This window comes from Delphinapterus leucas, chromosome 8, assembly GCF_059928025.1.
Source record: "Delphinapterus leucas isolate spDelLeu-1000000601 "Yukka" chromosome 8, BTC_Dleu_Yukka2, whole genome shotgun sequence".
In the NCBI taxonomy this organism is placed as follows: domain Eukaryota; kingdom Metazoa; phylum Chordata; class Mammalia; order Artiodactyla; family Monodontidae; genus Delphinapterus; species Delphinapterus leucas.
This window is the reverse complement of record NC_143136.1, coordinates 59,936,289-59,962,766: the sequence shown is the minus strand read 5'-3', so window position 1 is coordinate 59,962,766 and position 26,478 is coordinate 59,936,289. Positions and strand designations below refer to the sequence as shown.

The 26,478-nt window shown below is 41.6% G+C and overlaps 1 protein-coding gene across 1 annotated transcript in view; it reads left to right on the top strand.

Moving 5' to 3' along the window:
- RAPGEF4 (Rap guanine nucleotide exchange factor 4) overlaps positions 1–26,478 on the top strand; it is a 141,299-nt gene that overhangs the window by 69,076 nt on the left and 45,745 nt on the right. The window contains exons 7-13 of the mRNA XM_022570050.2: positions 4,177–4,261; positions 6,601–6,661; positions 8,860–8,936; positions 9,349–9,495; positions 11,375–11,490; positions 16,994–17,082; positions 21,347–21,425. Of these exons, the coding sequence (XP_022425758.1) occupies positions 4,177–4,261; positions 6,601–6,661; positions 8,860–8,936; positions 9,349–9,495; positions 11,375–11,490; positions 16,994–17,082; positions 21,347–21,425 (654 nt within the window). The remainder of the gene's footprint in view (positions 1–4,176; positions 4,262–6,600; positions 6,662–8,859; positions 8,937–9,348; positions 9,496–11,374; positions 11,491–16,993; positions 17,083–21,346; positions 21,426–26,478) is intronic.

Genomic DNA, 26,478 nt, shown 5'->3' with positions numbered 1-26,478 from the left:
CTTGAGAAGAGCAGTGTAAAATCACGGATTTTTAAGCAAATAACATCCTTCACAGTATGTTGTAATTGCCACAGCAGTTGGATCATGTGCCATGGAAGAATACATTTTGGAGAACCAGTTTTACCTAGGCGAGAGGACATCTGAGCTGGGCTTGAAGCAGGAAAAAATTAAAAATCCCAGGCAAAGAGAGGAGCACGTGAAGAGTCTTGGAGGCGAGAAAGAGCTTCGCGTGTCTGAGGACCAGGGAGATGTCTGGTTATCCCTGGAGCAAAGAACATAGACAGCCATGAGGGAAGGTGTGAAGAGAGGAAAGAGAGATGAGTCTAGGAAAGTCAGTTGAGGCCTGATTTAAGAGAGCCTTGTGTGATGATGAGGGAGCACTTCTGGACAGACTGAGCTTGTGACACTTGTGGGTTGTCTGGGAATTGATGGCCGGGAAGCTGTTGGAGCTCAAGAGAGAAATCTGTTTAGAGATAAAGATTTAGGTCTTGGCATCGTATAGATGAAAGTTGGGGACTTTTCCCACGGAGAGAAGGTAGAACGAAGTGAGAACAGAGCTGAAGGTGGCAGAGCCTGGGGGGCACAGCACAATTCAAGAGGTGAACAAAAATAACAACAGCTCATAAAGGACACTGAGAAGAAACGTCTGGAAGACCAGGGAGAGATGGAGGAGGGCAGTGGCCTGGGGGAGGAGAGCTTCAGGCCGTGTGCTTAGTAGTGTGGGGCAGTGGGAAGTTGAGTGGGTTTCGAAAATAGCCTGAAAGTTGCCATCTTTACCTGTCTTCTCCCACACTTTGGTGCAGGTCCTAAGACTAACTCAGCGGCTCAAAGGGCAGCCTTGACACACTGTCACGTTTTCAGTATATGCTGCACTGAGGTTGACACACGGTCACGTTTTCAGCATATGCTGCACTGAGGTTGACACGCGGTCACGTTTTCAGTATACGCTGCACTGAGGTTGACACGCGGTCACGTTTTCAGTATACGCTGCACTGAGGTTGACACGCGGTCACGTTTTCAGCATACGCTGCACTGAGGTTGACACGCGGTCACGTTTTCAGCATACGCTGCACTGAGGTTGACACGCGGTCACGTTTTCAGCATACGCTGCACTGAGGTTGACACGCGGTCACGTTTTCAGCATACGCTGCACTGAGGTTGACACGCGGTCACGTTTTCAGCATACGCTGCACTGAGGTTGACACGCGGTCACGTTTTCAGCATACGCTGCACTGAGGTTGACACGCGGTCACGTTTTCAGCATACGCTGCACTGAGGTTGACACGCGGTCACGTTTTCAGCATACGCTGCACTGAGGTTGACACGCGGTCACGTTTTCAGCATACGCTGCACTGAGGTTGACACGCGGTCACGTTTTCAGCATACGCTGCACTGAGGTTGACACGCGGTCACGTTTTCAGCATACGCTGCACTGAGGTTGACACGCGGTCACGTTTTCAGCATACGCTGCACTGAGGTTGACACGCGGTCACGTTTTCAGCATACGCTGCACTGAGGTTGACACGCGGTCACGTTTTCAGCATACGCTGCACTGAGGTTGACACGCGGTCACGTTTTCAGCATACGCTGCACTGAGGGCCTGACAGGTTTCATCATCATCTGTTATAACTCTTGGATGAAATTCAGTGACCTTTGATATAATTCAGTGACCTTTGATATAATTCAGTGACCTTTGATATAATTCAGTGACCTTGAATATAATGGGATTTACAGATCCTAAAGGCAGCATTTATTTTTTTAATCTGTTCAGTGTGGATTTCATGTTGATATTATGTGAAAACTCTTCCTAAACTCATAGATATCTGCTCCCCAAATTCCAACTCTGAATCTGTCAAGATTTTAGAGCTAAATTCTAACCCTTTCCTTTCCCAGCTGAGTTTTTCTTCTCCCTCCATAACAGCCCCGCTCCATGGAGTTGAGAATGAGACTTGGCGACCTTTTCTCCTTTAGCCAAGCTTCTAGGAGGGTCCGTGCCATTTGTGGCTGATGTCAAGTAGCAGGAACAGCAGGGCTGCCCCTTGTGCTGAAGAGCCATAATCCTATTAAGCCCACCTTGAGGCTTCACATTAGCTGCCTCTGTAGTAGTAGATGGACTGAGGTGACTCAGTTGACTTTTAAATCTGCAAGGGTCCTAGTTTCAAAATCCCCATGTCTAAGTCAAGTAGTAGATTAGGCCCCTTGCTAAGAAGGCCTGGCTCCTTCAGAGTCCCTGGGGCCATAGCTTTTCCTTCGGTGGGTCCCCTACTTTCTGCATTCCACTAGATTGGGGCACAGTGTATCCTTAAGTGGTGATCCTTGGCAGGAGGTGAACCTGGCTGGCATCTCCCTGGGTCATGGATTTAGTACAGGCAGGCATTAGGAAATATACCCTCTGTTGTTTCTAGAAGAGAAGGATATCATATTCTTTTGTTTGTGTTAAAGCTGTCCTGGAGAAGGTAATGCCCAAGGGATGCAAAGAGTTTTCTTCCTCCAGTTAGCTCCCATTTGATCTGGAATATAGGTGCAAAATTATCTAACTCAACTCTTTTAGCATATTTACAATTCAGTTTCGATAGCTCCAAGCACTTATCTAATAATTGACTAAGTTCTAGATGTAATTTGCTGAACCAAGAGTCATACTTAATTTGTAAGTTTGTTTTTCTCGTGCAAGGGTTTCAGTTTTGAATATCACTTTGCTGGGTTGTTTTTTTTTTTTCGCTCACTCAAATAAATATGCAGACACCTTCCCATTCGCTACTTCCTTTAGCTCTCACATCACTCTCAGAAAGATATTGTCCCCAGTTTACAGATGAAACTGAGCCTCTGATGTCACACAGCTGGTGAATGGTTGCACCAAGGTTAAAACCTGATCTTCAGACGCTCAACCCGGTGCTGTGCTCAGTACACCAACACTCCCTGACTTTATTTGATCAAGGAGCACTCTTTAAACTACAGTGTGATGATGGAGCACCATCGGCAGCTCATTGAGGTTTAAATGTTTAATATACAGAAACATTAAATAATACCACGAGTTATTGAAATTTTAGGACAAAATGCATAAGACAGATGGTGATTGTGTAATAGGTGACACTCATGACTGTAGCAGTTAGCTAAGAGTGGATGTCACCTGTCCATCAATGTGGAGATGGCCTTCCTAGCACTCTCAGAATTAATAACACATTTGTTTGTTTTTTAGTTTCCAAAACATATTAGTCAGGGTTTCTTATTACTGGAGAGAGCAATAGAAAATCCAAATTATTGACCAGTCATGCCTTTTACCATTGATGTATAATTAAACTCTATTAGTGATTCCAGAATTATTATAGACATGAAAGATGATCAGCAATCCACTCAGTCCTCCCATGCCAAAGTGTCCATAATACTCACAAGCCCCAGACTATTAGATACTAGTTTTATAATAAATTATAGGGAAAGGCAGACTATTAGATACTAGTTTTATAATAAATTATAGGGAAAAAACTGTACATAGTATACTGATTAACATCTCATGGAACAGAGTTGGGGAAATGCAGGTGTGTTCTTCCCTTCTTTCCCTCTTTTACTAATCCCACACACTACTTACTGTTTGCCTTCTGCCCATCTCGTGCCCTCACTTCCTCAGGGACAGGTGAGAAAATGTTGTCTATATGCATCCTTTATCTGAGTCCTGTGGTGGAAGCATATTGCATAACCCAGAACAATAGTGACAACAGCATTATTATTCTTTTAAGCTAAGATGTCAGGATCCCAAGAAATTTGGGTTGATCAACTTGATTGAACCAATAGTTCCTAGTGATGCTAAACGATAAGTTTGTTGTTACTGATTAAGGTAGTGATGAAAGCGATTTTGTAGAACGAACATCTACAAAGTAAGAGGTCAGTTAGCCAACTACAGTGTGAACAGAGATGTTCTTCCCTCTGAGATGGAAAGGAAGGGGATTATGTGCCCTTCTGATTTCTTCCATGTCCTTCCATCAAGGAACACGTTGTTCATGTCAAAAATCCCTTTAGGAATGATCATAGCATACTCTCTCCCTCTGCCGATGTTTTTTTAATTGGGATTTCTCCTAAGAATTCCCTGAACATGTTACTGACCCCCGAAGTCACCTCTATATTTCAAGCCCTTAGCAATGACTTTTATCTCATTATTTCCTTGTTACTTTTTTTTCTTTGTAGACCTGGCCAGAGGACCGTGGATGACCTAGAAATTATCTATGAAGAACTCCTTCACATTAAAGCCTTATCCCATCTTTCTACCACGGTAAGTTGTCTCTTAGCTGAGGCGGAGGGGAGGGGCGCACAGTTTGAGTTAAATGCACTGTTCGGCCTGAAGGAGAGTATTGGAGAGTGTGGGCGAGGGGCAGGAACGCCTGAATTCTTCCTCACAAACGGCCCCTCCTGTTTCTCACGAGATGCTAAGGAAGCTACGCGCATGTGCAATCACCAAAGAAGGATCAAGTATCACTACGTTATTAGTAGCTGCCCTAAACACCAAGGCAGCATGATGTGAGTAGAACTGGAACATATGCTTCAAACTTCCTGAGTCTTGGAACCCGCATACCTAGACAAGAGAGCCAGGCCTTAAGAGGGGTGTCCCTTCCATGACATGTAGAGCCGCGTGCGGGAGCGGGGCTCGGGGGGGGGAAGAAATCAAGACGACCAGCCCTGGCCCAAGGGGCCGGCTCCACCCAGGTTTGCTGCCAAATTGAGGAAGGAAGCAGAAGGTGCAAGAGAGCATTAGTTCAGATATCTTAGGGCACAAGAGCAGTACCTGCTAGTGAAAAATGGCCCAACGGCCGTATCTGACTCTGAACTTTTACGTGACTAGGGTGTTTAGAAGAACAGTGGACAGAAATGTCTCCTGCCATAGGAGGGACAGAGAAACACAATTTCCAGGCAACACAAGTCTCCTATATGCTAATAATTCAATAATGATAATGATAATAAAAGAAGCTGTTTCAGCATCCACGGATCTCAGGTTTTATGCTGGATTCCTCAGCAATGCCCATCTGCTTAATCTGTCTTTCATTCCCAGCTCACTAGGCGATATTATGCTGTCACTCTCACGTGGTGGCAGTGCCTGTAGAGTCCCTGCTTTGGGCGGGGCGGGGGGGGGGGGGTAGAGTTCAGGTCTCCACTGAGAGCAGTGAGGCATTCACCACAACCCCAAGCAGAAGGGTTCCAGATCCTTCCCCCTTCAACCCAGACAGGACTGCCTTCACATCCCTCCCACTCCCTGCACTACCGGGGATCCGGGAGCTTGCTCACCTACGTGGAGTGTCCGGGGGTCTGGTCCAGCCCAGGCTCCCCTCCCTCCCACCACCCTGCTGTCATCTTCACTCTCTCCATGGTGGGATAGGCCTAGTGCCCGGGGGCCTCACCCGGGGAGCTCCCACGAGCTCGTGCTGGAGAGGGAAGTGAGGGAAGACCCCTCCTCCCTACCTGTTGTCCGGGTCCCCGGCATGCGCATGTTCTGACTTCCCCAGCCTTGGTGGAATTGGGAGGATTGTGGGTAGTGGAAAGGAGGAGTCTTCTACCTCAAATCCCAGACACCCAGGCACTGTGGAAGGTCTCAGGTTATTTGGTTCTTAGGGAGAGAGAACGTAATTTGGGACCATAGTTTGGAATTTAAGAAAAATAGCTCACACGTTTAAGCTTAATTATTCAACTTCAAGACATTGAGTTTTCTCACATGTTTGCAGTGATGCATGATGTGTGATGCAAAGAAGAGCCTCCAGGAGCAAGAGTCATGATATTGTGGTTGCTCTCACCCTCTCACCAAGACGAAAGATAGGCAAAGAAATTGCCTAGTTCATACATGTGAAACCAAGTTTAAACACTCTCTAGGGAGATTGTATTGTATGAATTAGCTTATAAAACAGCTTTTGTAAAAGCTTTAAGAGTCTGGTGGCACAAGACATGGACGCAACATAAATGTCCATCAACAGATAAATGGATGAAGAAGATGTGGTACATATATACAGTGGAATACTACTCAGCCATAAAAAAGAATGAAATAATGCCATTTGTAGCAACATGGATGGACCTAGAGATTATCATACTAAGCGAAGTAAGTCAGACAAAGACAAACATGATATGATATCTCCTATATGTGGAACCTAAAAAAATTATACAAAGGAACTTATTTACAAGACAGAAATAGACTCACAGATATAGAAAACAAACTTAGGGCTACCAAAGGAGAAGGAGGGGAGGGATATATTAGAGATTTGATAATAACAGATATACATTACTATGTATACAACAGATAAACAACAAGGTCCTAATGTATACCACAGGGAACTATATTCAATATCTTGTAATAAACTAAAATGGAAAAGAATCTGAAAATATATATATATATATATGCATAACTGAATCACTTTGCTATACATTGTAAATCAACTATACTTCAATTTCTTAAAAAACTAAAAAAAAATCTAGTGGCACATCTAGTGGAAGTGGTTCTAGACAGGAGGAGCAGCAAATCAGAGTGGGAGGTGTCCGCGTGGAAGTTAGCACCGTTCAGAAAGAGAACAAGTCCCTCCCCAGCGCCCCCAAATCTGGCCTTTCCCCACATTCTTTCTCTTTTCCTTCTAGGTGAAACGGGAGTTAGCAGGTGTTCTCATTTTCGAGTCTCACGCCAAAGGAGGAACCGTGTGTAAGTGAAGACTGTAATCGTGCATGGTGCCTGGCTGGCCCCCTCCCGAGGATGTGCCATGGGAGCCTGACTGCAAATGCTCCCCTTTCTTGGGCCTGGGTCTGACTTGTCAGGATGTCATGTGGCACCATTTGTTTTTCTGGACCTGTGATTATTCCCAGCACGTATCCCTTACTCTGCAGCCCGCTGGGTTTTGGGTGCCAGCCTGGGAGCAGTTGCCAGCCTGTGTCTCCACTTGCTCCCTCCCCTGCTGGCTCAAGCAGTGTTTAAAGAGGGTGAGATGAAGTCAGTGCTCTTCAGGGGGGACCCCAGGCAAAACCTTCTCACAGTGACCTCACTTCAGTTCGTGGCTTGAGAGGAACTAATCTATCTCTTGAGAGGCTAGTTAGACTGGCACACTCTCCTGCCTTCTTGTTCTTCTCTCATTTTCACTATCAGCTCCAAGCCTGAGAGAATTTCTTTGCCACAAATATTGATGCAATACTAATATGTAGTATCTCTCCAGCATGCACGTTGTAGTTTAGTTCTGTGATCATATTTGGGAGCAAGAAATTGAAATTTCATATTAATAAAAGTGAGCAAGGGCTTCCCTGGTGGCGCAGTGGTTGAGAGTCCGCCTGCTGATGCAGGGGACGCAGGTTCGCGCCCCGGTCCGGGAAGATCCCACATGCCGTGGAGCGGTTGGGCCCGTGAGCCATGGCCGCTGGGCCTGCATGTCCGGAGCCTGTGCTCCGCAATGGGAGAGGCCACAACAGTGAGAGGCCCGCGTACCGCAAAAAAAAAAAAAAAGTGAGCAAAATTATTTCGGCTGGCATTTCCCACTCGTCCTACAAAACCCTTCTTGAAAAACATGGTTAGTGATGTATTCAGATTAGGAAACGCCTCTTTCTCTAATCTCTCTTGGAGAATAGTAACACACACCAGCATGCTACCTTTCTCAGGAGTTCTACAGTAAAGATAAATTTCACACCATGTAAACTGACACTGCCTAAACCCAGTGAAACATAGAAAACATTTATAATGGACACCTGTTAACTTTTCAAGAGACATGCTTTGGAAAATCTTGCTCTTTCTTCAGACTGAGTTGTGTTAGTCAAATAAGCAGAGACCATGAACGGTAAAAGCAAAAAATTAAAATGAGTTTCAAATATTTTAGTCATCAAAAGTGGTATTTCTAACATTGATATTTACTTTAGTGAGAATGTCTTTTCTTTACATTTTAAAGGTTCACTTTTAACATTTTTTTAATTTTTATGATCACTGATGACTTGCAACTTTTCTTATTCTTTTCACTCACTCTTACTGATGGTTTTCATTTTATCATGAAATACTTAAATATTTCAAACAAAAAACTAGAGGTTGTTACAAACACCTTTTTGTGTGTGTGTGTGTGGTACGCGGGCCTCTCACTGCTGTGGCCTCTCCCGTTGCGGATCACAGGCTCCAGACGCGCAGGCTCAGCAGCCATGGCTCACGGGCCCAGCCACTCCGCAGCATGTGGGATCTTCCCAGACCGGGGCGCGAACCCATGTCCCCTGCATCGGCAGGCGGACTCTCAACCACTGCGCCACCAGGGAAGCCCACAAACACCTTTTTAAAAAACATTTTTTATCAAATAGTAACCTTATGCCATATTTTTTCCTATTTTCATTTTTTATATTTTCTAAAAAATGAAATTCTACATTTGAAGGCTCCTTGTTCCCTCCTTTATCTCATTCTTCTCTTCCCCTCCCCAAGGTAACTCCTACCCTATATGATGTGGTTATCATTCCAACTCATTTTTTTAAAAATATGTAGATATGCATCCATCAACACTATGTAGTGCTGATTTGCATGTTTTCAAACTTCACTTTACCATTCAGAATACTTTTAAAAACTGTGTTCTATAGCTTAGTAAGTTTTGATGAATTGTGGGGGAAATGTATTGCTTTAAGGAATGGATAGCTGGTGAATTTGTATCTAGTGAATACGTATCTTTAGGGCACAGCAAGGAGTGCAGTATTTCTGTTCCTTTCACATTCTAAAGAAAAGGAAGTAATATTCCACATGAATAAGTTCGTATTTGCCAGTGATTTTTTTTTCCCTTCTGGAATTAAATGCATAATTCTGGGGACTTAAAAATGATGATTTGATAAGCTGTAATTTATACTGATGTGCTTCTACTCTTGTCATAAGTCTTTTCATCTTTTTGTATCTAGTGTTTAACCAGGGGGAAGAAGGCACCTCCTGGTACATTATTCTAAAAGGATCAGTGAATGTAGTCATTTATGGCAAGGTATATATATCTTTTTTTCTTTCTGAAACTTTATTATGCTCCATATACTAGTGGTTCTAAGTATTAACAACTTAATGCTACAATTAAACTTGCTACGACGTTGTTACTCTATGCAGAAAAGACATTATAGCATCTCTAATCATAAGTTATCTAAGTTATTATACTCAGAGTAGTACTGCATTTTCTGGGGCTCCTGGATTATAATGTATACATCTAAGTTACGCCCTAGCCCAGATTACTCAATGAAAGAGAAATGAAACATTATAACGTAATTATCTGATTCCCCCCACACTTGACACCCCTGGGTACATCCTATTGATATATACAGTGTTTTGCGGGGGGTGGGGGGGTGCAGGTGGGTGTTTGCTCCCTTTCAGGGATCACCTTCATCTGGATGTGTTGCTCTCTCCAGGGTGTGGTCTGCACGCTGCACGAAGGCGATGACTTTGGCAAGTTAGCGCTAGTGAATGATGCCCCGAGAGCTGCCTCCATCGTCTTGCGAGAAGATAACTGCCATTTCTTAAGAGTAGACAAGGAGGATTTTAACCGGATCCTGAGGGTGAGTCCAAGGTGAAGTGCGGCTGAGGGGCGTCACATTTTCACTTTTGCCAGATAAGAAGAATGAGTGTAGTGTTAATTGAGCCAGCACTGTGATTAATGAATGCTCTAGGGCCAAAGGGCCTTGCTTACAAACCTGGCATGTTCAATGTGCTGGGGTGGGTTCTGGGGTCCAGAGGTGATATTCCAGTAAGGCTGCAAATGTGCCGCGCTGTGCTGGACCAAATAACCCTGCACACACCTGAACTGGTCCACGAGCACTGAAGACAAATAGGGATGCCTTGGCAAAATGTCAAAGCCTGAGACATTTCTCTTTGCAATCCTAGGTTTCCCCTTTTGTGTCCTTCCCCACCTCCCTCTCCATGTCTTTCTCTATCCTAAACCTCCTGTCTCTTCCCAAATCTGAATCTTTCTCATATCCTCACACTCCCTCTGGATTTATTAAGTGACTACATTTTAGTGGCAATTAATGTCCACCATGGTTACTCTAACCAAGCATTTTCATTTCAAGTGCTTTTTGTCAAATTGATTCACACTAAAGGAATTTCAGACTCTGGCAAGTAGGTGAAGAATAGTTGGGGTTGTAGGAGGAGCCATGAGATTGCACTTAGAGATGGCTCTGCAGATGGGCCTAATGGAAGCTTGTTAAAGTATTTGTGAGAGTGGGTGATGGTTAGAATAGATGGTTCCTAGGTTCTCCCCACCATCCAGCTCCTGGTCCCTTGCGAGGGACAACCCAGCTTTAGCTGGTGGAAGCCTGATTGTGGACCGCTGGGCATGGTGATATTGTCCCAGCACCCCTGGCCTTTCAGGTGGCCCATGGTCTATCCCACCTCACCCAGAGACACTGTTCCCTCCAGGATCACTTTGCTCTTTCCCCTTCCCTGCTGGCTCACAGAGCAGACTCCCTTCTATGCCTTTCCCAGCCTGAGCATCTTTCTCTCTCCTACCCTGAAATCCTAAATGCACCTTCTGTGCTTTCTGGTACATTTGGCATTATTTAATGAAGATTTACAGTCTCCTTCCCATCCCTTATGTGTGGACACCTATCCCTACACAACCTTAAGCTTTTGCCTTTGGCAGCAAAATTTCTGACAACAAAGTTTGTCTTAGGAATGCGTTCTCTTGATGCAAAAAAAGTTAAGTTAAAGATTAAAGCATTGACTAACATAGAAAAAACGCCACATGGAATTTGATGTGGTTTTTATCCAGTCTCTTAAAATAGGAACCAAATGAGGAGGAAACGTGCATTAAGCTTTTTTAATAAATCATTTTTTAATGACATTGAAATTTGAACTTTACTCTTTTGGAAGTTGACACACATGAAGTTTGCACTCAGCCACAATTATTCTTTGAAAGAATCAGATTAGGACCATTATCATGGATGTAATTTATAAATTATTCCAAATAACTGAAAAGTGTTTTTAACACATTTCAAACTGATAGTTTTTACAAGTCTTTTGATTAGAGGGAAAACGTGCCACTCCTAAGAAAACTAAGTACCCTCAGAAGATAATCAGAATGAAAGAACTCTGCTGAAGCTGAGTGCTATCTGCCACATATATTTATCAAGAGTAAGTGCACTGGCTCCTCTCCCTTTCCGCTGTACCACCCTCTCCCAAAGTTTTCTCCGAGCACACTCCTCTCTCCTCAGCTGATTTTCTGCATCTCGGGTAACAGCAGACTTTTAAAACCACGTGCCTCCAACCTCATCTGGTCCTTTCTCTGACCGTTCCAGCCCCTGACTTTGAAAATGACTTAATTTGTAGATGCAACAATTAGCATCACAAGCACCAAATGAGTTTCTGAAGCATTTGAAATTTTTTTTCATTGTCTGAGAAAACGGCAGCATCTGTATGTGGTGTAATTTGTATTTGCAGGACGTTGAGGCGAATACAGTCAGACTTAAAGAACATGACCAAGATGTCTTGGTGCTGGAGAAGGTCCCAGCAGGGAACAGGGCTTCTAATCAAGGAAACTCACAGCCTCAGCAAAAGTAGGTTTGCATCCAACACTGCAAATGCCGGACTGTGATTAACCTTTTCACATGGTGTCCATCTCTACAATAGCGCGTTCTCCTTTTTCGTGGAAGACGGCCGTGTGTGTGACGTTTTTTCTCTCTATTGACTGATCACACATCGTGTAGAGTATAATGTATCCGTTTCTGGCACTGCGTCGAGCTCGGTGCTGCCTAGAGTAATTCGGGGGAGAATAGTCCCCCACTGTAAAAACACTCCCTCTGTCTGTGTGCAACTGCAATAGCTTGGAGCAGAAGGCAATAGCTTTGGAGAGAACAATGGGCATAGGAGTGCCAGGCAGCTCAAGGGATACGTAGGCCCCTGGGTGTGGAGAACCTTTGGTATTTGAATTTCATATGTAGGATTTCTCAAGAAGTGTTTTCATCGTGCGGTCAGAATGAGCATCTTCGATGGAAACCCACACTTCAAATATAACACAGTCTATATTTTAAAAAATATTTATTTATTTAGGCCGCAACGGGTCTTAGTTGCGGCACGCGGGCTTCTTAGTTGCGGCATGTGGGATCTAGTTCCCAGACCAGGAATCGAACCCAGGCCCCCTGCATTGGGAGCGCAGAGCCTTACCCACTGGACCACCAGGCAAGTCCCAACGGAGTCTGTTGACTGTGGCCTGGAAACATCCATTTGGCCTCATCCATACTTATTCCTGCTAACGTCTGGAGGGTATTTGCTTCACATTTAACATCAGGTCACCCATTTAACTTGACTCTTTTTCTGTATGTCTATGTTCGGTTCTATCTTTTGCTGCAACTTCTTACGTGAGACTTCTTTTAATCAAATGTATGAACATTTGAATAGTTAGGGAAATTAGGAAATGTAGCTCTAAGAAATTATTAAAAAATTACAGAATCTCATTTTTTAAATAAACGTTAATTTTTAATCTTAGAGTAATAAAAACACCAATTCTGTAGCTAAAGAAATGCAGCCACAGACTATGTTGAAATGGAGTGCATCCCAAGTATTTTTCTTTTTTTGCCAAGTAAACGGGATGTTCCCATTAATCAACACACTCACCATAAATGATGAGTTTTAATTGTTTAGACTGAAAGCCCAAGGCTCAGACATTTCATCTGGATGAGTCAACATATCTGCAAAGAAGGCAGGAAGAAATACAATGTTACTGAAGAGCCATAGTACATCTTGCATATTTTATCTAATCCTTATTACAACCCCTTTTAACAGATGATGGAAAAATTTAGGCTCAGAGAAGTGAGTTCCTTGCCCAGGATGACAGCACTTTTAATGATACAGCTTGCATTCAAGTCCAGCTTGACCAGCTTCTGAGTCTATGCTCCTTTAGCCTCACAACTTACTCTAGCAAAATATGGTATCTAGATACTCTCTCCTCAACACTATCTAGTAAACGTTGCAAAGCAATATATTTCAAAAGGGCTGACATAAAATAGACTATATAAAAAACTATCCCTTCACTTTCAAACCTATAAAATTACCATCCAGAATTCTTTATTATTTTTCTATTTTTCACTACTATGCATTCTTGAAAAATGTTCTTGTTCAACTGTTTTTCAGCAGTTGTCCTTCCAGCCCACAAAGGAGGATGAGAATGAAAATATTTTTTATGTGAAGTCTGGGACTACCCCCAGTGATTTTCTTTAGTGCTTTTAAGTATAACTAGGCCATTTTATAGTGGTCATCTACATTCTTTAATAATGCCTCAGATGTCTCAGGAAAATGTTGCTACCTGAAAAAGTAAGCCTTAAATTCTTCACAACCTTAAAACATTTGACCAAGAGGGCCCCGGAGGCCGCCTTCCTTCACCTCTTTATGGCACGGGAAGATGATCAAAAGCGTTTGCATGTTACAACAGCTTTCATTCAGAGTGCTCTCCAAATATAGATTTTTTTATGAAATCAAACTAAAGGGAAAAGGAGAGCCCACACGCATTCAATTTATTTTAGGCCTAGATCTGATTTCTGTTATATCTCCTTATTGGTGTCCTGTAGACCAATCTAAATTTCTTACATAATTCAAAGCCTCGTGCACGTTCACAGCACACCATTTAGGAAATATCAGGCATACACAGAAGTGCACCGTGCCAACCATTCCCTGAAGAGTAAGGAGCCACTGTTTCAAAGGGTCATTTTCCGTGTTGAGTTTTCCCGAGCCAGACCAGAGTTGAAAGGGGGGGGGGGGGGCGTGTAAGTGAATTTTGGCCCGATGTTCTGGACAACTCGAAGAACATGGCAACAACCGTGTCTCTGGAGGGACTTAAAATTTAGGATCCTTTAGGGCCCCTGTCTCCTCAGAAATTATCTTTTTTCAGCTCAAAGAGGGTCACCATGTTGGTGCTGATAACGTTATTTTTCCGATCTACCTTTACCCTGAGAAAAATCCAGAATAGTTTATACATACAGTTGGCCCTCCGTATCTGGGGGTTCCACATCCATAGATTCAACCAACCACAGATGGAAAATATCTGGAAAAAAAAAAATTGTCAAAAAGTTCCCCAAAGCAAAACTTGAAATTGCCGCACACTGGCAACTGTTTAAATAGCATTTACACTGTATTTACAACTATTTACATAGCATTTACATTGTCTTAGGTATTATAAGTAATATAGAGATGATTTAAAGTATATAAGAAGAAAAAAATAAAGTATATGAGAAGTGTGTAGGTTATATGCAAACACTACACCATTTTATACAAGGAACTTGGGCATCCATGGATTTTGGTATCTGCGGGGGTCCTGGAACCGACCCCCCGCGGATACCGAGGGATGACTGTACGTTTTAACCATTCAAAACTGCCTGACTCTCCTCAAGCCACTCAACTCTGAGTGTGATATTAAAATGTCAATAGCAAGACAGTATTTCTCATGATGGAGAAACTATACGAAGCCCTCAAATACCTACCATTTTGGGTATCTCCTGCTCTGTGGTTATGTGGTTTTAATATTCCTGTTTTTAGTGACTGTGTTGCTTTTTCCTTAGACTATCAACCACCCAATCGTTCAACTCCATCCTGTTTGCAGAAAGATAGTCTCTTTCAGGCACCATTCCCCACCTCTTTTTTTGTTCTGGATACAGATAGACGTGTCCTCATTTCCGGACTTGGTGTTAGAAAAAGATTTTTCTCTCTCAAGTTTAGAACCTCACAGCTTAGATAATGTAACCAATCAGGGTTCTCTTTAACTTGGACTACAGTAACTTCTTCATGCAATAAACTGAAGAGAGCCATACTGTCTGGTCTTCAAGTCTTCTCCATTTAAACAGAGGTCAAGCAGTAGGCACCTGGCAGTGTCCAGCCTGAAAGAAAGTAATAACATGTTTCAGCCAAGCCCAGAGCTGCAAGATCACAGGCCAGAAGCTCCCTGCCCCTCCCTCTTCAGGGTTCCTGGTCCTGAGAGATTACCAACCCCTGAATAGCCTTCTGTGGAGCTGAGAAGAGAGATAGGATAGGGTAAGGCAGTTGTACCACTAGAGGAAGACTTTGGCAGCAAAAGACAGGTGCCCTGATGTCTGCAATTGACCAGGTGGGCAGAGAGTAGAGACGCCATTTTCTCTTACTAGTGAGCCGAGAGCATTCAAGGCTTGCCACCCAGGTAAGCCTTTATTCTTTTTTTTTTTTTTTTTTTTTTTGCGGTACGCGGGCCTCTCACTGCTGTGGCCTCTCCCGTTGCGGAGCACAGCTCCGGACGCACAGGCTCAGCGGCCATGGCTCACGGGCCCAGCCACTCCGCGGCATGTGAGATCTTCCCGGACCGGGTCACGAACCCACGTCCCCTGCACCGGCAGGCGGACTCTCAACCACTGTGACACCAGGGAAGCCCCAAGCCCTTATTCTTTTTGGCCAGACAAAAACCCTAGCTAAGAAATGTCCTCACCAAGAACACCAGAATGGGAAGCCAGCCTTCTAGCTGCCCTCTCCAACTCTAGTTCCTTATTCGTGTGGCCACATGCTGCTCCTCTTGCAGGTCATCTTGGAAGGGTCATCAAAGAATCATACATTTTAGGAATTATTGAATGAACTCAGCAATTTTCTCCATTTAAGTATTGAAAGTCATTTATAGATTCGCCCTCTCCTTCCCTCAAATAGTCATTGCCTATAAGAGGAAAAACCCTCATCTTCTATGCTGTTTACTTTGAGAAAAGGGTCATACTTTTCGGATTAAAGTAGTTTGTTTGTTTTTTTTATTCCCTGGCTCTCCCTCTAGGCTCCAAAGCCAGATTCTTTCAGAGATTGAACTCTTCAGCTTCCTTTTGGTCCTGAGGGCACACACGCACATGCACACACACAATAGGTTTAAGTAACAGTTACCTTCCAAATAGACTGCATTTGCTACCTCCTTCAAAACCGGATTGCTTCACTCACTCCGTGTTGCCGGGCAGAGGGTCGTATGTTGCATTGCCTCTTCTTCACTCCCTCAGGCAGGAGGTTAAGCCCCTGAGCTTGAATACATTAGAGATATTCTTGGGATCTCAACACACTTCCTCTGAGGTCTCAAACAGGCAGGGAAAGGGTATTGGTGAGGAGGCACAAAAGCCCTGAGTTCTCCTGGAACTGAATTCTACCGCTGCTTTCTAAACACAAGAGAATTTTATTTTCATTGTTGTTTTTCTTCCCTGTCATTTTGCCCTAAGTGAAATGCCAAGCAGAAAAGCAAAGTCTAAGTTTTGGAATAGGAGTACCCAGATCCCATTAATGTATTTTGCCTATAGCTTTCACCCACTGTTTTTGACTGTCTTGAATATGACTTTGAAATAACCCACCTTCAATTTTAAAAACTACATCCTCCCATGTTGATTGAAGAGCTTCATGGCTGGATCTTCTGATATGATGCCTAACGTCCCCCACCCTGCCAACTAATTGATATTTGACCTTGATATAAGTTACATGGATGTTCCACTACTGATTTATTTCCTCTTCAGATGCTACTGGGGTTTGTTTGCTCATTGGTGTTTTGGGGGTTTGTTTTCTTTTCTCTTATTCTTAGCTGCATTTCCAAAGCACATACCAGTGTACAGTTGGGAAACACAGAGCATTCCAGAAATAGGCAGGGGAATCCAGCGTGCGGTCGAAATTTTGCAACAAGTAACCCATATATGGATAACCTAGTTTACTGTCACGTCCCCTTGCCCTGAGCTGCCCCGGGATTTACATGTTCCTTTTCATTCCCCCTTGAAACAAGGCTGAAATGCCTCAGTTCCCAGCCTGCTAGAGCCACTCTCTATAGAAGTTTACTTTAGTCCCATGTAGGGAAAAAAGAATAATGTTTTAGTAACTACTTCAATTTGAGATGTTTCTGTTGCCTGCTTATGTGACTTTGACAAGGTACATGATCCTTCTTACCTTACGGAGAATATGGGTCACAAGTTGAGTCCATATGGTTCCCTGGGATCTCAAAAAAAAAAAACCCCAAAAACGCAGATATGTAAAATGTTATATATTAATGATTTGCCCACTTTTGAAAAACTAATGATGGTTTTATTTCTTATCCAGGTATACTGTGATGTCAGGAACACCTGAAAAAATTTTAGAGCATTTTCTAGAAACGATACGCCTTGAGCCAGCTTTAAATGAAGCAACAGGTAAACACCTAGAACAGTTGTGTGTCTATTAAATCCACGCAGAGCATTGTAAAAAAGTTCTGAGTTCATTCTCAGTGTGTGTAGCCACAGCAGTTTTAGAAATGGGTCACGTGTATGACCATTAGAAGAGCATCCTCTTGACCCTCCTCTGCCTACTCATCCTGGCTGTGCTTTGTAGATGGCTCAGTCTCGTTCACAGATATTAAGAGTAGCCTTCCAAAGGCATTTGTTAAGTTATCATTTAGATCCCACCTTCCGTAGGCACCTCTTAGGCTATAATTTAAATAGTACCTATTCCCGTAAAGGATTTGAAGCTGCCTCTGTAAAAGGCACAACTGTGCTCCAACTGGGAGTAAAGTGGTTCTTTCTGAGATGCTTGGGCTGCCCCAGAGTGTAACGAAACACCACCTGTATTAGATTCCTAGGACTGCTAGAACGAAGTGCCACAAACTGGGTGGCTTGAGCAACAGAACGTATTGCTTCTTAGATCAGGAGGCTAGAAGTCTGAGATCCGTGTGATGGCAGGGTCGGTTCCTTCTGAGGGCTGTGAGGGAGAATCCGTTCCATGCCTCTTGCCTAGCTTCTGGGGGGTTGCTGGCCATCTTTGGCATCCCTTGGCTTGTAGATGTGTCACTCCAATGTTCATCTTTACACAGTATTCTCCCTGTGTCACTTCACATCGTTTTCCCTCTGTGCATGTGTCTCTGTGTCCAAATTTCCCCTTTTTATAAGGACATCAATCATAATTGGATTAGGTCCCACATGAATTATCTTATCTTAACTTGACTATATCTGTAAAGACCTTATTTCAAACAAGGTCACATTCTGAGGTACTGCGAATTTGGACTTCAGCGTATCTTTCTTGGGGGAAAAAATCAACTCATAATACCACCTTCCAGTGAACCAGTCTTGTTAACTAAGACACAGAGATTTGAGGGTAAATGAGATGAATCTTACCAATGAATTAAGTGTTCAGAGTTTGGTATCATTCTCCACTTTGGTTACCATCTTACGTGTGACTTTGGAACAGCCCACATTCATTTGCTACTGGCCCCTCAGAATAATGGGTTAATATTTTTAAGCACACTGAACTCCATAGAAGAAGATTTCTCACTGACAGAAGTTCAAAGACTTATCTAAAAAACTTAGTAGCAGTTCAACGTCCAGTTCTGTCATCTTTGCAATATACTCAAGGTAAAGTTAACATTATTATGCCTCCTAAAAGTATTTTACCACTGATTTACTTCTTATTTTATCTTCCCATTCCAGTTTCTCCTTTTTTTATATACATTATCTAAGGTTTTTTATGTAGTGAATTAATTGGGGAGTAGTAGATATAAAAGCCAGGATCTCTGGCTCCAGGGCAGCTATTTTCAGTTCAATATTTGTTGAGGATCTTGTTGGGCTGGTGCTAAGCTGGACGCTTAGGACAAGGCAGTGTGAACAAGAAACCACCCTCCTGTCCTCAGGAAGCTTATATAACCTGCTACAGGACCTAAAGGAATGTGCAGACAACTTGATCATAAGGCTGAGGGGACCAGGCAGAGTGTCACAGAGGATACAGCCTTTGAAGTGGCCCTGAAGGAAGGCAGGTAACCAGTAACTAGAGACTAAGGATGAAGTCTTCCATCCTGAGGGACAACGTGAGTGCTGACCTAGAAAGAGACAAGGAGGACCAGGTGGTCTGGCTTTGCTAGACTATTGTATACATAAGTGTCAGAAAGAAGGTAGGGTCTAAGAATTAGGGTTCAGATCTCAGAGCCATCTTAAATGTGAAGCTAAGCCTTGAGAAGTGGTTGAAGATGTCTGAGCAAGGAGAATGTGATAAGATCTCTTCTTGAAAAAGGAAATCCTTGAGGGACCAGTTATGAGAGGATTGCTTGCTTCCAAGAGGCAAACATAACCTCAAACCAAATTTCTAGGACCCGAGGTCAGGAAAAATACAGAGTTTTCCCCTTCGATTAACTGTTGCCCAGAATGTGTGATTGCATAATACAAGAAACAACATCTTCTCTAAAGTGAATATTGTCCAAAAAGGAATGTTCTGGTGCATTAGAGACTATGGAATCTAAGAAAAGATCTGTAAGATCTTTACTACCCATGAAGAACAAATATATTCTTCCTTTTAAAGTCACTTCTGAAAGAGGAGGGGACTGGATTATTGCTTCTTAAAAACTTGGAGGCCAGAAATCAGTGTATATAGCGTGACTGCCACTTAGGATATGACTCCTGACCATTCCATTTTTTATATTAGAACTAAGTTCACGTCATAATTTAATACTGAACTTTATTCCCTGCGGTTTTTTTCTGATTTTGTTATTCTTGCAAGTAATGTTCATGGATTGGATGAAAGAATAAATCTGTCTTTCTTATAATCAAAAATATGAATTACTGTATGGTCCTCCTAGACACTAAAAATAATCTTAGTTCAGCCCCATGAAACTCATGGATGCAGTGGGGTGGGAGACCCTTGGCATTTCTGGATTTACAATACGAAAGAGATGTCAGAGTTGCCAGTGAAACTGGTTTACATCGTAGAAATGAACACCCCTGGCTTTGATAGTACATTCTCTTAGTTTACCCCAAAACACGTATTTTCTGCCTGAGACCTTTTGGTTTCCTAGACTTTCTACTTCTACGACCAGAATTAGTCCTTGAGTGACTTGGAAAATCATTTTCTAGTAGGAAATGATTTTTTTAATCAGTTCTCAAGAGTTACTGCTTATGAGCAGAGAATAAGAAAGCCACATTGAGATGTGGGTGCTGGGTGATTACCATGCTGATTGACGGTCTCGCCAGCCTTGGAGCATGCTCCTCAAATCTCTGCTTTAGCAAAATTTAAATTACTTTATAGCACAGGCTTCGGGGAGCCTTATAAGCAAGAATTTTCTCTCCTATCCTCAGAGAAATCCTTTATATCTAAAATATATAAAGATGACACTAGATGTTCAACTCAGACATGCCAATGAACATCCTTTCATACCTAAGAAAAAAAGTTCCGTACATCTTCTGTCTGACACCTCGGCATCTTCTCTGGCTCAGTATAATGGGACTGAAATCACTAGTCACACCTAGTTATGACAACTTTGGATTACACTCATCACCTGTATTTAAATGAGTATAATGGTATTATGTGACGTGATAGATATGTTAACTAAAGCTAAGGTGGTAATCATACTGCAGTATGTACATGTATCAAATCAACACTTTGTGTATCTTAAACTTACATAATTTAGACAATTATATCAATTTTTTAAAAATACGTATAACAGTTAAACCTTTAGTCACTGATTCCAACTTTGACAGTATTTGTTAATTTAAAACATAGACATTGAAAATTCAATACATATAGTTAGACAATTTTCATATTTCTCACCCTTTTCTATTTGAGAAGTTATGTGGGTTTCACAGATCTCAGCCATGGAAGTTCATTTTTAATTGAAAACCCCCACAAGTATCTTGGATTCCAAAGCTTTAACTTGTGTACCCCTAAGGCTTTTAGGTCTGTCTTTACGTGCTTTCCCATTAAGGCTGCCTGGATAATATAGTCTTTGCAATGAAGAAGCAGCATCAAATTCAAGATGAAGCTTATTTGGGGGGACTTGCCTTATTTCTTTTGCCATCTCCCCCACTTACCTATCTAAAAATAGCTTCAAATATAGGACATACACCATTTTAATCTACTGGAGAGCTTTTGTTTTGATTCAGTTGCTGCTCACAGCCTTTATCTTTTTTTATTTTTTTTCTGCTTTTGTTTCCCTCACCAGTTCTCTGCTCTTACCACCTCCTTTTTCTGTGATTCTATCACCCTTTCATCTTTTATTGCTCCTTCTGGAAATAGAAGGTAAAAAAGAAATAAAGGAAAAGAGATATTGACTAAAAGACAGGTGGTGTAAAATAGACAAAGAAATGACCATGTCCTAATCCTGCATACATGGTACTGCCCATGTGTGGCTCTTTAGTTTTATATGTATATTTTTTTAAATTAATTGTGGCTCAGGTGACCAGTGTCACTATTACAAGTCTGTCTCTTTTAAAACTACCATATGTTTTGTCCATTGTCCTAAGAAATTGAGTTTTGATCTCAAGCTCTGTCAGTCGTATTACTTTTATACACAGTGCTTCTTTGTACAGTAAAACCACAATACCCCAAGCCGATGTGTAAGAACCACTGGCCAAGAACACATGAATAGATACTCCTGCTTTCCTAAACATTTCTACAGGAATCTAATTTCCTTTTCTGCTTTGTTTTGCCCCCCTGCAGATTCAGTTTTAAATGACTTTGTTATGATGCACTGTGTTTTTATGCCAAATACCCAGCTTTGCCCAGCTCTGGTGGCCCAATATCCTTTTGTTGTGAGAAGTCTGTTCCCTCGACAACACCCCACATGTACATGGCCATTATCTCATTGCATGCTCTCAAGGTAAGTCATGGCTCGGGCAGAACTGTGCTTTCCGCCCTTGTCGAACTCTGAAACATCAGCAGTTTTCCCCTCGCACAGGTTTCCAGCTCTCCCTGGCATGGTTTTGCTGTGCCATGTTTAAGGATTTCCTCCTTATTCCCTGTGCAGAGAAAAGTGAGCCAGTTTACCCTTATAAGGAAGGTAATGCTGATGAGAAATATACATACCTGGGAGGTAGGCCAGAGAAGGCTATGGTGACCAATATTATTAGGGATAGTTTCCTAAGCTCGGAGACAGACTTTGTACCTCTGTCCGGATACCTGGCGGGATGGACGGTGATCTGTTTGTGTCCCTCTAAGCTGTAGTATTAATCAGAACACTAACTGCTGAGATAGATACAAGTTATCATTGGGGGGCCACTTTTCTTTCACATTCGTCCTAGTTCACCCTGTTCTCTAGATACCGAAATGTATTCCTTTGTGGCTATTTTTATCATTATCCCATGGACATATGTCAAAGATATAAAACTTGAAATTCTAATGGCAGTTCCTCTAGGTAGCTTCAGACTGAGCTTGTTTGGGGGCAGCTTTTCAATAGTCTGTTGAGTTGACCAGTGGGTGCACAGTGTCTGGCACAGAGGGAACATTCAGAAGATAGAAGTTGAATAAGAGGAGTGAATATTATGAATGAGATACACCCTCAACTTGGGCAGAATGTGAAAGTATACTTTCCAATTCTGCTTTATTTTTAAAGCAGCAAAAAATTAGGCCCCCAAATACTTTGGCCTTCTTGAGCAGCGAGATATATTCAAGGAGAATGGCTCTCTTTTCTCTGAGCAACCCAATCAATGTGGCCTGTTTTCCTTTTTCAGAATTATAATTGCCCTACCTGATTCTCATTTTCTTGTTCACCCATAATTCTCTTTGAAGTCAACAGAATGTGTGAGGATAGGAGATTGGAGTTGAATGTGCTATTCTGAGGATGCTGCAAGAGTGAGATTTGGGTGTTTATTTGCCTGGAAAATATCTTTCCAAGTAATGACAGCTTAATGAGACTTAAATATATTACACATTCTTTCTGGCTCATATATAGTTTTTCTCAAGTAAAATTAACACATTCAGGATCTCTCTGTGCTCTTTAACTCCATACTTAGTAATCATTATTAGACCTTTGAGATTTGTTGGAAGGAAAAATAAAAACCACCACTGAGTTTAGATTTTTTTTTCCCCCCCAACAGTTCGCATGTTGATAAGCTTAAGGCAAACAAAACCAAAAGAAGGGTGAGAGAACGTAGTGGGCCAAGTCATATCTTTACAACTCAAAGCCCCAAACATTAAGCTTATATTCTTCTGGCAAATTCTGATTTCTTATTAGCTTATTCTCCTTCAGAATTGATTGAGAACATTCATAGCACTGACCTCTGCTCTTAAAATAGAAGATCCTAGAGGGAAAGTCTATGCCATGCCCCAGTAGGGATGTGGCAGGGATGATGTTGCAGGGAGGAGAAGGCAGGAAAGTGGACAGTAGAATCAAGGGAGGCCTGTGATATCCAATCCTAATTCTTTTCTCAGAGATGGAAGGAATCAGGATGGTTGGGTATCATCTACGCTACTTAGTGCCCTCAGACCACCTCCTTCACACCCCGCCCTTTGAGAACTTAGATTCTCTTAATTGTTCTATTTTGAATCAACTCTTTACGTGTCAGGCACCACTGACCCATATTATACTACTTTATCCTTACAGGACTCTATTGGGTTAGTATCAGCTTTATTTTACAAACGAGGATTCTGAGGCAAAAACAAACATACCCAAGGCAAGTGGCAGAACTAGGATTTATCCAGGTCTTAGGATTCAAAGCATGGGGTGTGTCACTTTTTTTTTCTTCACAACTTATTTCTTTAAAAGCTTATCTTTTAATTAGAGTTTAAGAACATTTCTTGGTAATGTATTGCATGCATGATACATGTTCATCTGTGCTTCAGTTGGCTAAAAACCAAAGTGGGCCTAATTTGTTAAAACCAAATAAATAGTGTCCAACAGAACTTTTTGCAGTGATGGAAATATTCTATATCTGTGCTAGTCCAGTAGCCACTAGCCTTGAAATTGGCCACTATGACTGAGGAACTGAATTGTTAATTTTATTTAATTTCTATTAATTTAAATGTAAATAGCCAGATGTGGCTAGTGGCTGCCATATTGGACAGCTTAAGTCCAGTCCTTAGATACTGGGAGTAAAACAAGAATTAGTGTCCTCTAATGCCTCGAGAAAGCATGCCAGGGAGGCCAGGAACTTATCCTGCCACAGGCAAGCGAATGCAAAGGGCTCTATCCTTGAAAGTCACATATGTGTAAGTGTGTTTATATCATGCTAAAGACTCAAGTTTTAGTCCCTTTGCCTCCAGGGAGATGTTATATAGGCTTCTTATGTAAGCTCCTTTTCTTGGTCATAAGTAACGTAAACCAACTGTGAGTGACTTAAGGAATAAAGGAATTCATCAGAGGGATGGGGTAACTCAGAGAACTGAAGGAATCCTTAAAGAGTCCAGACCTTAGAAGGGAACCTCGGGGGTAGCAACTAAGGAACAGCTTTTAGAGTAAATCTACTCCAAACATCCTGGGCCCTCACCTCATTCCCACATCCCTGGGAGTAGCTTGAGTCACTGCTGGTATATTGGTCAAAGAAAGGCAAAGCACTTTACTGGACAGTTTTATAGAGACTGCCTGTAAAGAAAAATAGAGAAAGTGGAGAAATAGACAATGAACAGTCAAAAAAAAAAAAAGACAAAAACAGACACATATAAACTGCTTAGCACCATGTCCTCATGTGACAGGGAGATAGAATGTAAAACGGAACAAGTGGGCTAATACCCATGTTGTTACGGGGTTTAGGGATAGTAAAATATAATACTTAACCACGTTCCATTAAAGCACTTGTACTGAGTGAGTTGATTTGGCTGAGTGTTTTTAAGTACTTAATATGTGTGACTTTTCATAGCAGCTCTATGAAGAAGTCAGTGTTTTCACTGCTCTTTTTCCAAATCAATAAACTAGGATAATGAAAAATTACGATTTGCTCAGAGAAAGGTAATTACTTTCAGAATTAAAGTACAGAAAAGATTTGAGCCCTGAGCCACTGGTGGCTATTTCTGTCCTTAATCCACATTGTATGTCTCCTCCAATTTTGCTTTTAGCAGAGAAGAAGATGGTAAAACTCTGTTTAACATTAATAGTTCAGGCCTTTTATGTGCTAATGAGAGAGACTCTCTATTCATTAGATATGCTTGGAACATGATTTGGCCTGATGAATACAAGTGCTTTATAATGAGTTTTTTTTTAATTATATTTGTTCAATTTCTGTACTTTTCATCTCTAGTTTCTTTAATCTTTTTAAAATCTGTACTTAGAATTCAGTTCAATTTTCCATTAGTCTTTAAAAAGAAAATTAAAACCCCCTATAAACCTACCAGGTATTACTGTGGTTAACATTTTGGTATGTAGCCTTCCAGTCTTTTTTCTATACATATAGATATATGCTCTGAAATATAAGAATGGGGTCATACGCTAAATAACTGTGTATGGTTTGTTACTAAACAAACAGAGCCATTTCTCTCCCATTAATTTTTTTCACACCATTTTTCTAAATATAGATAGCTTTGTCATCCTTAAAAATAGAACATTCTCATTGTAAAAAATTGAATTTACAGAAAAAGAACAAAATTCACCTGGTATCTCACCATTGTATTATGAAAAAGCTTTCAGAAATTATATACGTGTATAATTTTATATAAGTGAGATCATGTTGTATATGGTTTTTAAAAATATGGTTTTCTTCACTTAGTATGTTGTGGATATCTTTTCAAATCAGTATATACAAATAAAACTACATCATTTTTTCCAGATAATTCCACAAACACTGAACACTTACAACGTTATACTGTGCTGGGCAACAAGGTGACGAGGATGCATGAGAATAACATGTTATCATTTTTATTGATTCACAGTATTATATGGTAGATATGTCATAATTAATTTTCTTAGCCTCTTCCTATCGAATATTTAGATTATCTCCACATTTTTTCCTATAGCAAACACAGTGGAATGAATCAGCATCCTTCCAGCTAAACCTTTGCCCACATATATTCCTTACTTTAAGTTTCTAAATGTAAGCAAAGAATACGGAATATTTTAACGCTTTTGATGTTTATTGCTGTCCTATTGTTGTAATTTTGTGTTTTATGGTGAAACTCTGCCTTCTTTTTGTCTGTACAAATGCAGGCAGGCCTTCAATTAAGTGATCACAACTGAGTTAATATTATTTTGAATTTTAATAAACGTATCTTTGATTCAGAGCATTTTCACATCATTTACTTTATCTTTCCAACACCAGCCCCCACATGTGAGGCAAAAAAGGCACTGGTATGATATTTATTTACATTTTACAAGGCACTCGGAAGCCAAATAACCACCTGAGATTCCACATATACTAACAGATGTTTGGAGGAACTCCGTGTAGCATTAATGTAATTCCAGTTGCAGTGGACATTGTATTTGAGTCCCCACCATCAGTGCCATGTCAGGTGGTCAGTCTAGCTGGTCATGGTAATTGGCTGCCTTTGACCGTGATTGGTTCTCACATTGCAGGCCCAATGTAGACAGGGCCAATGAGATTCAAAGAGAGGCTTCCTGGGGCTTCTGAGTAAAAAGCAGTTAAGAGAACAGGAACAAAACAGAAACGGACTCGCAGACTTTGAGAACAAACTCACGGTCACCAAAGGGGGCGGTGACAAATTAGGAGTATGGGATCAACAGATATAAACTACTATACATAAAATAGATAAGCAATAAGGATTTACTATATGGCACAGGGAATTATAGTCAGTATCTTGTAATAACATATAATGGAATATAATCAGAAAAAAATAACTGAATCACTATGCTGTATACCTGAAACAAACACAATATAGTAAATCGACTATACTTTAATAAAAAAGAA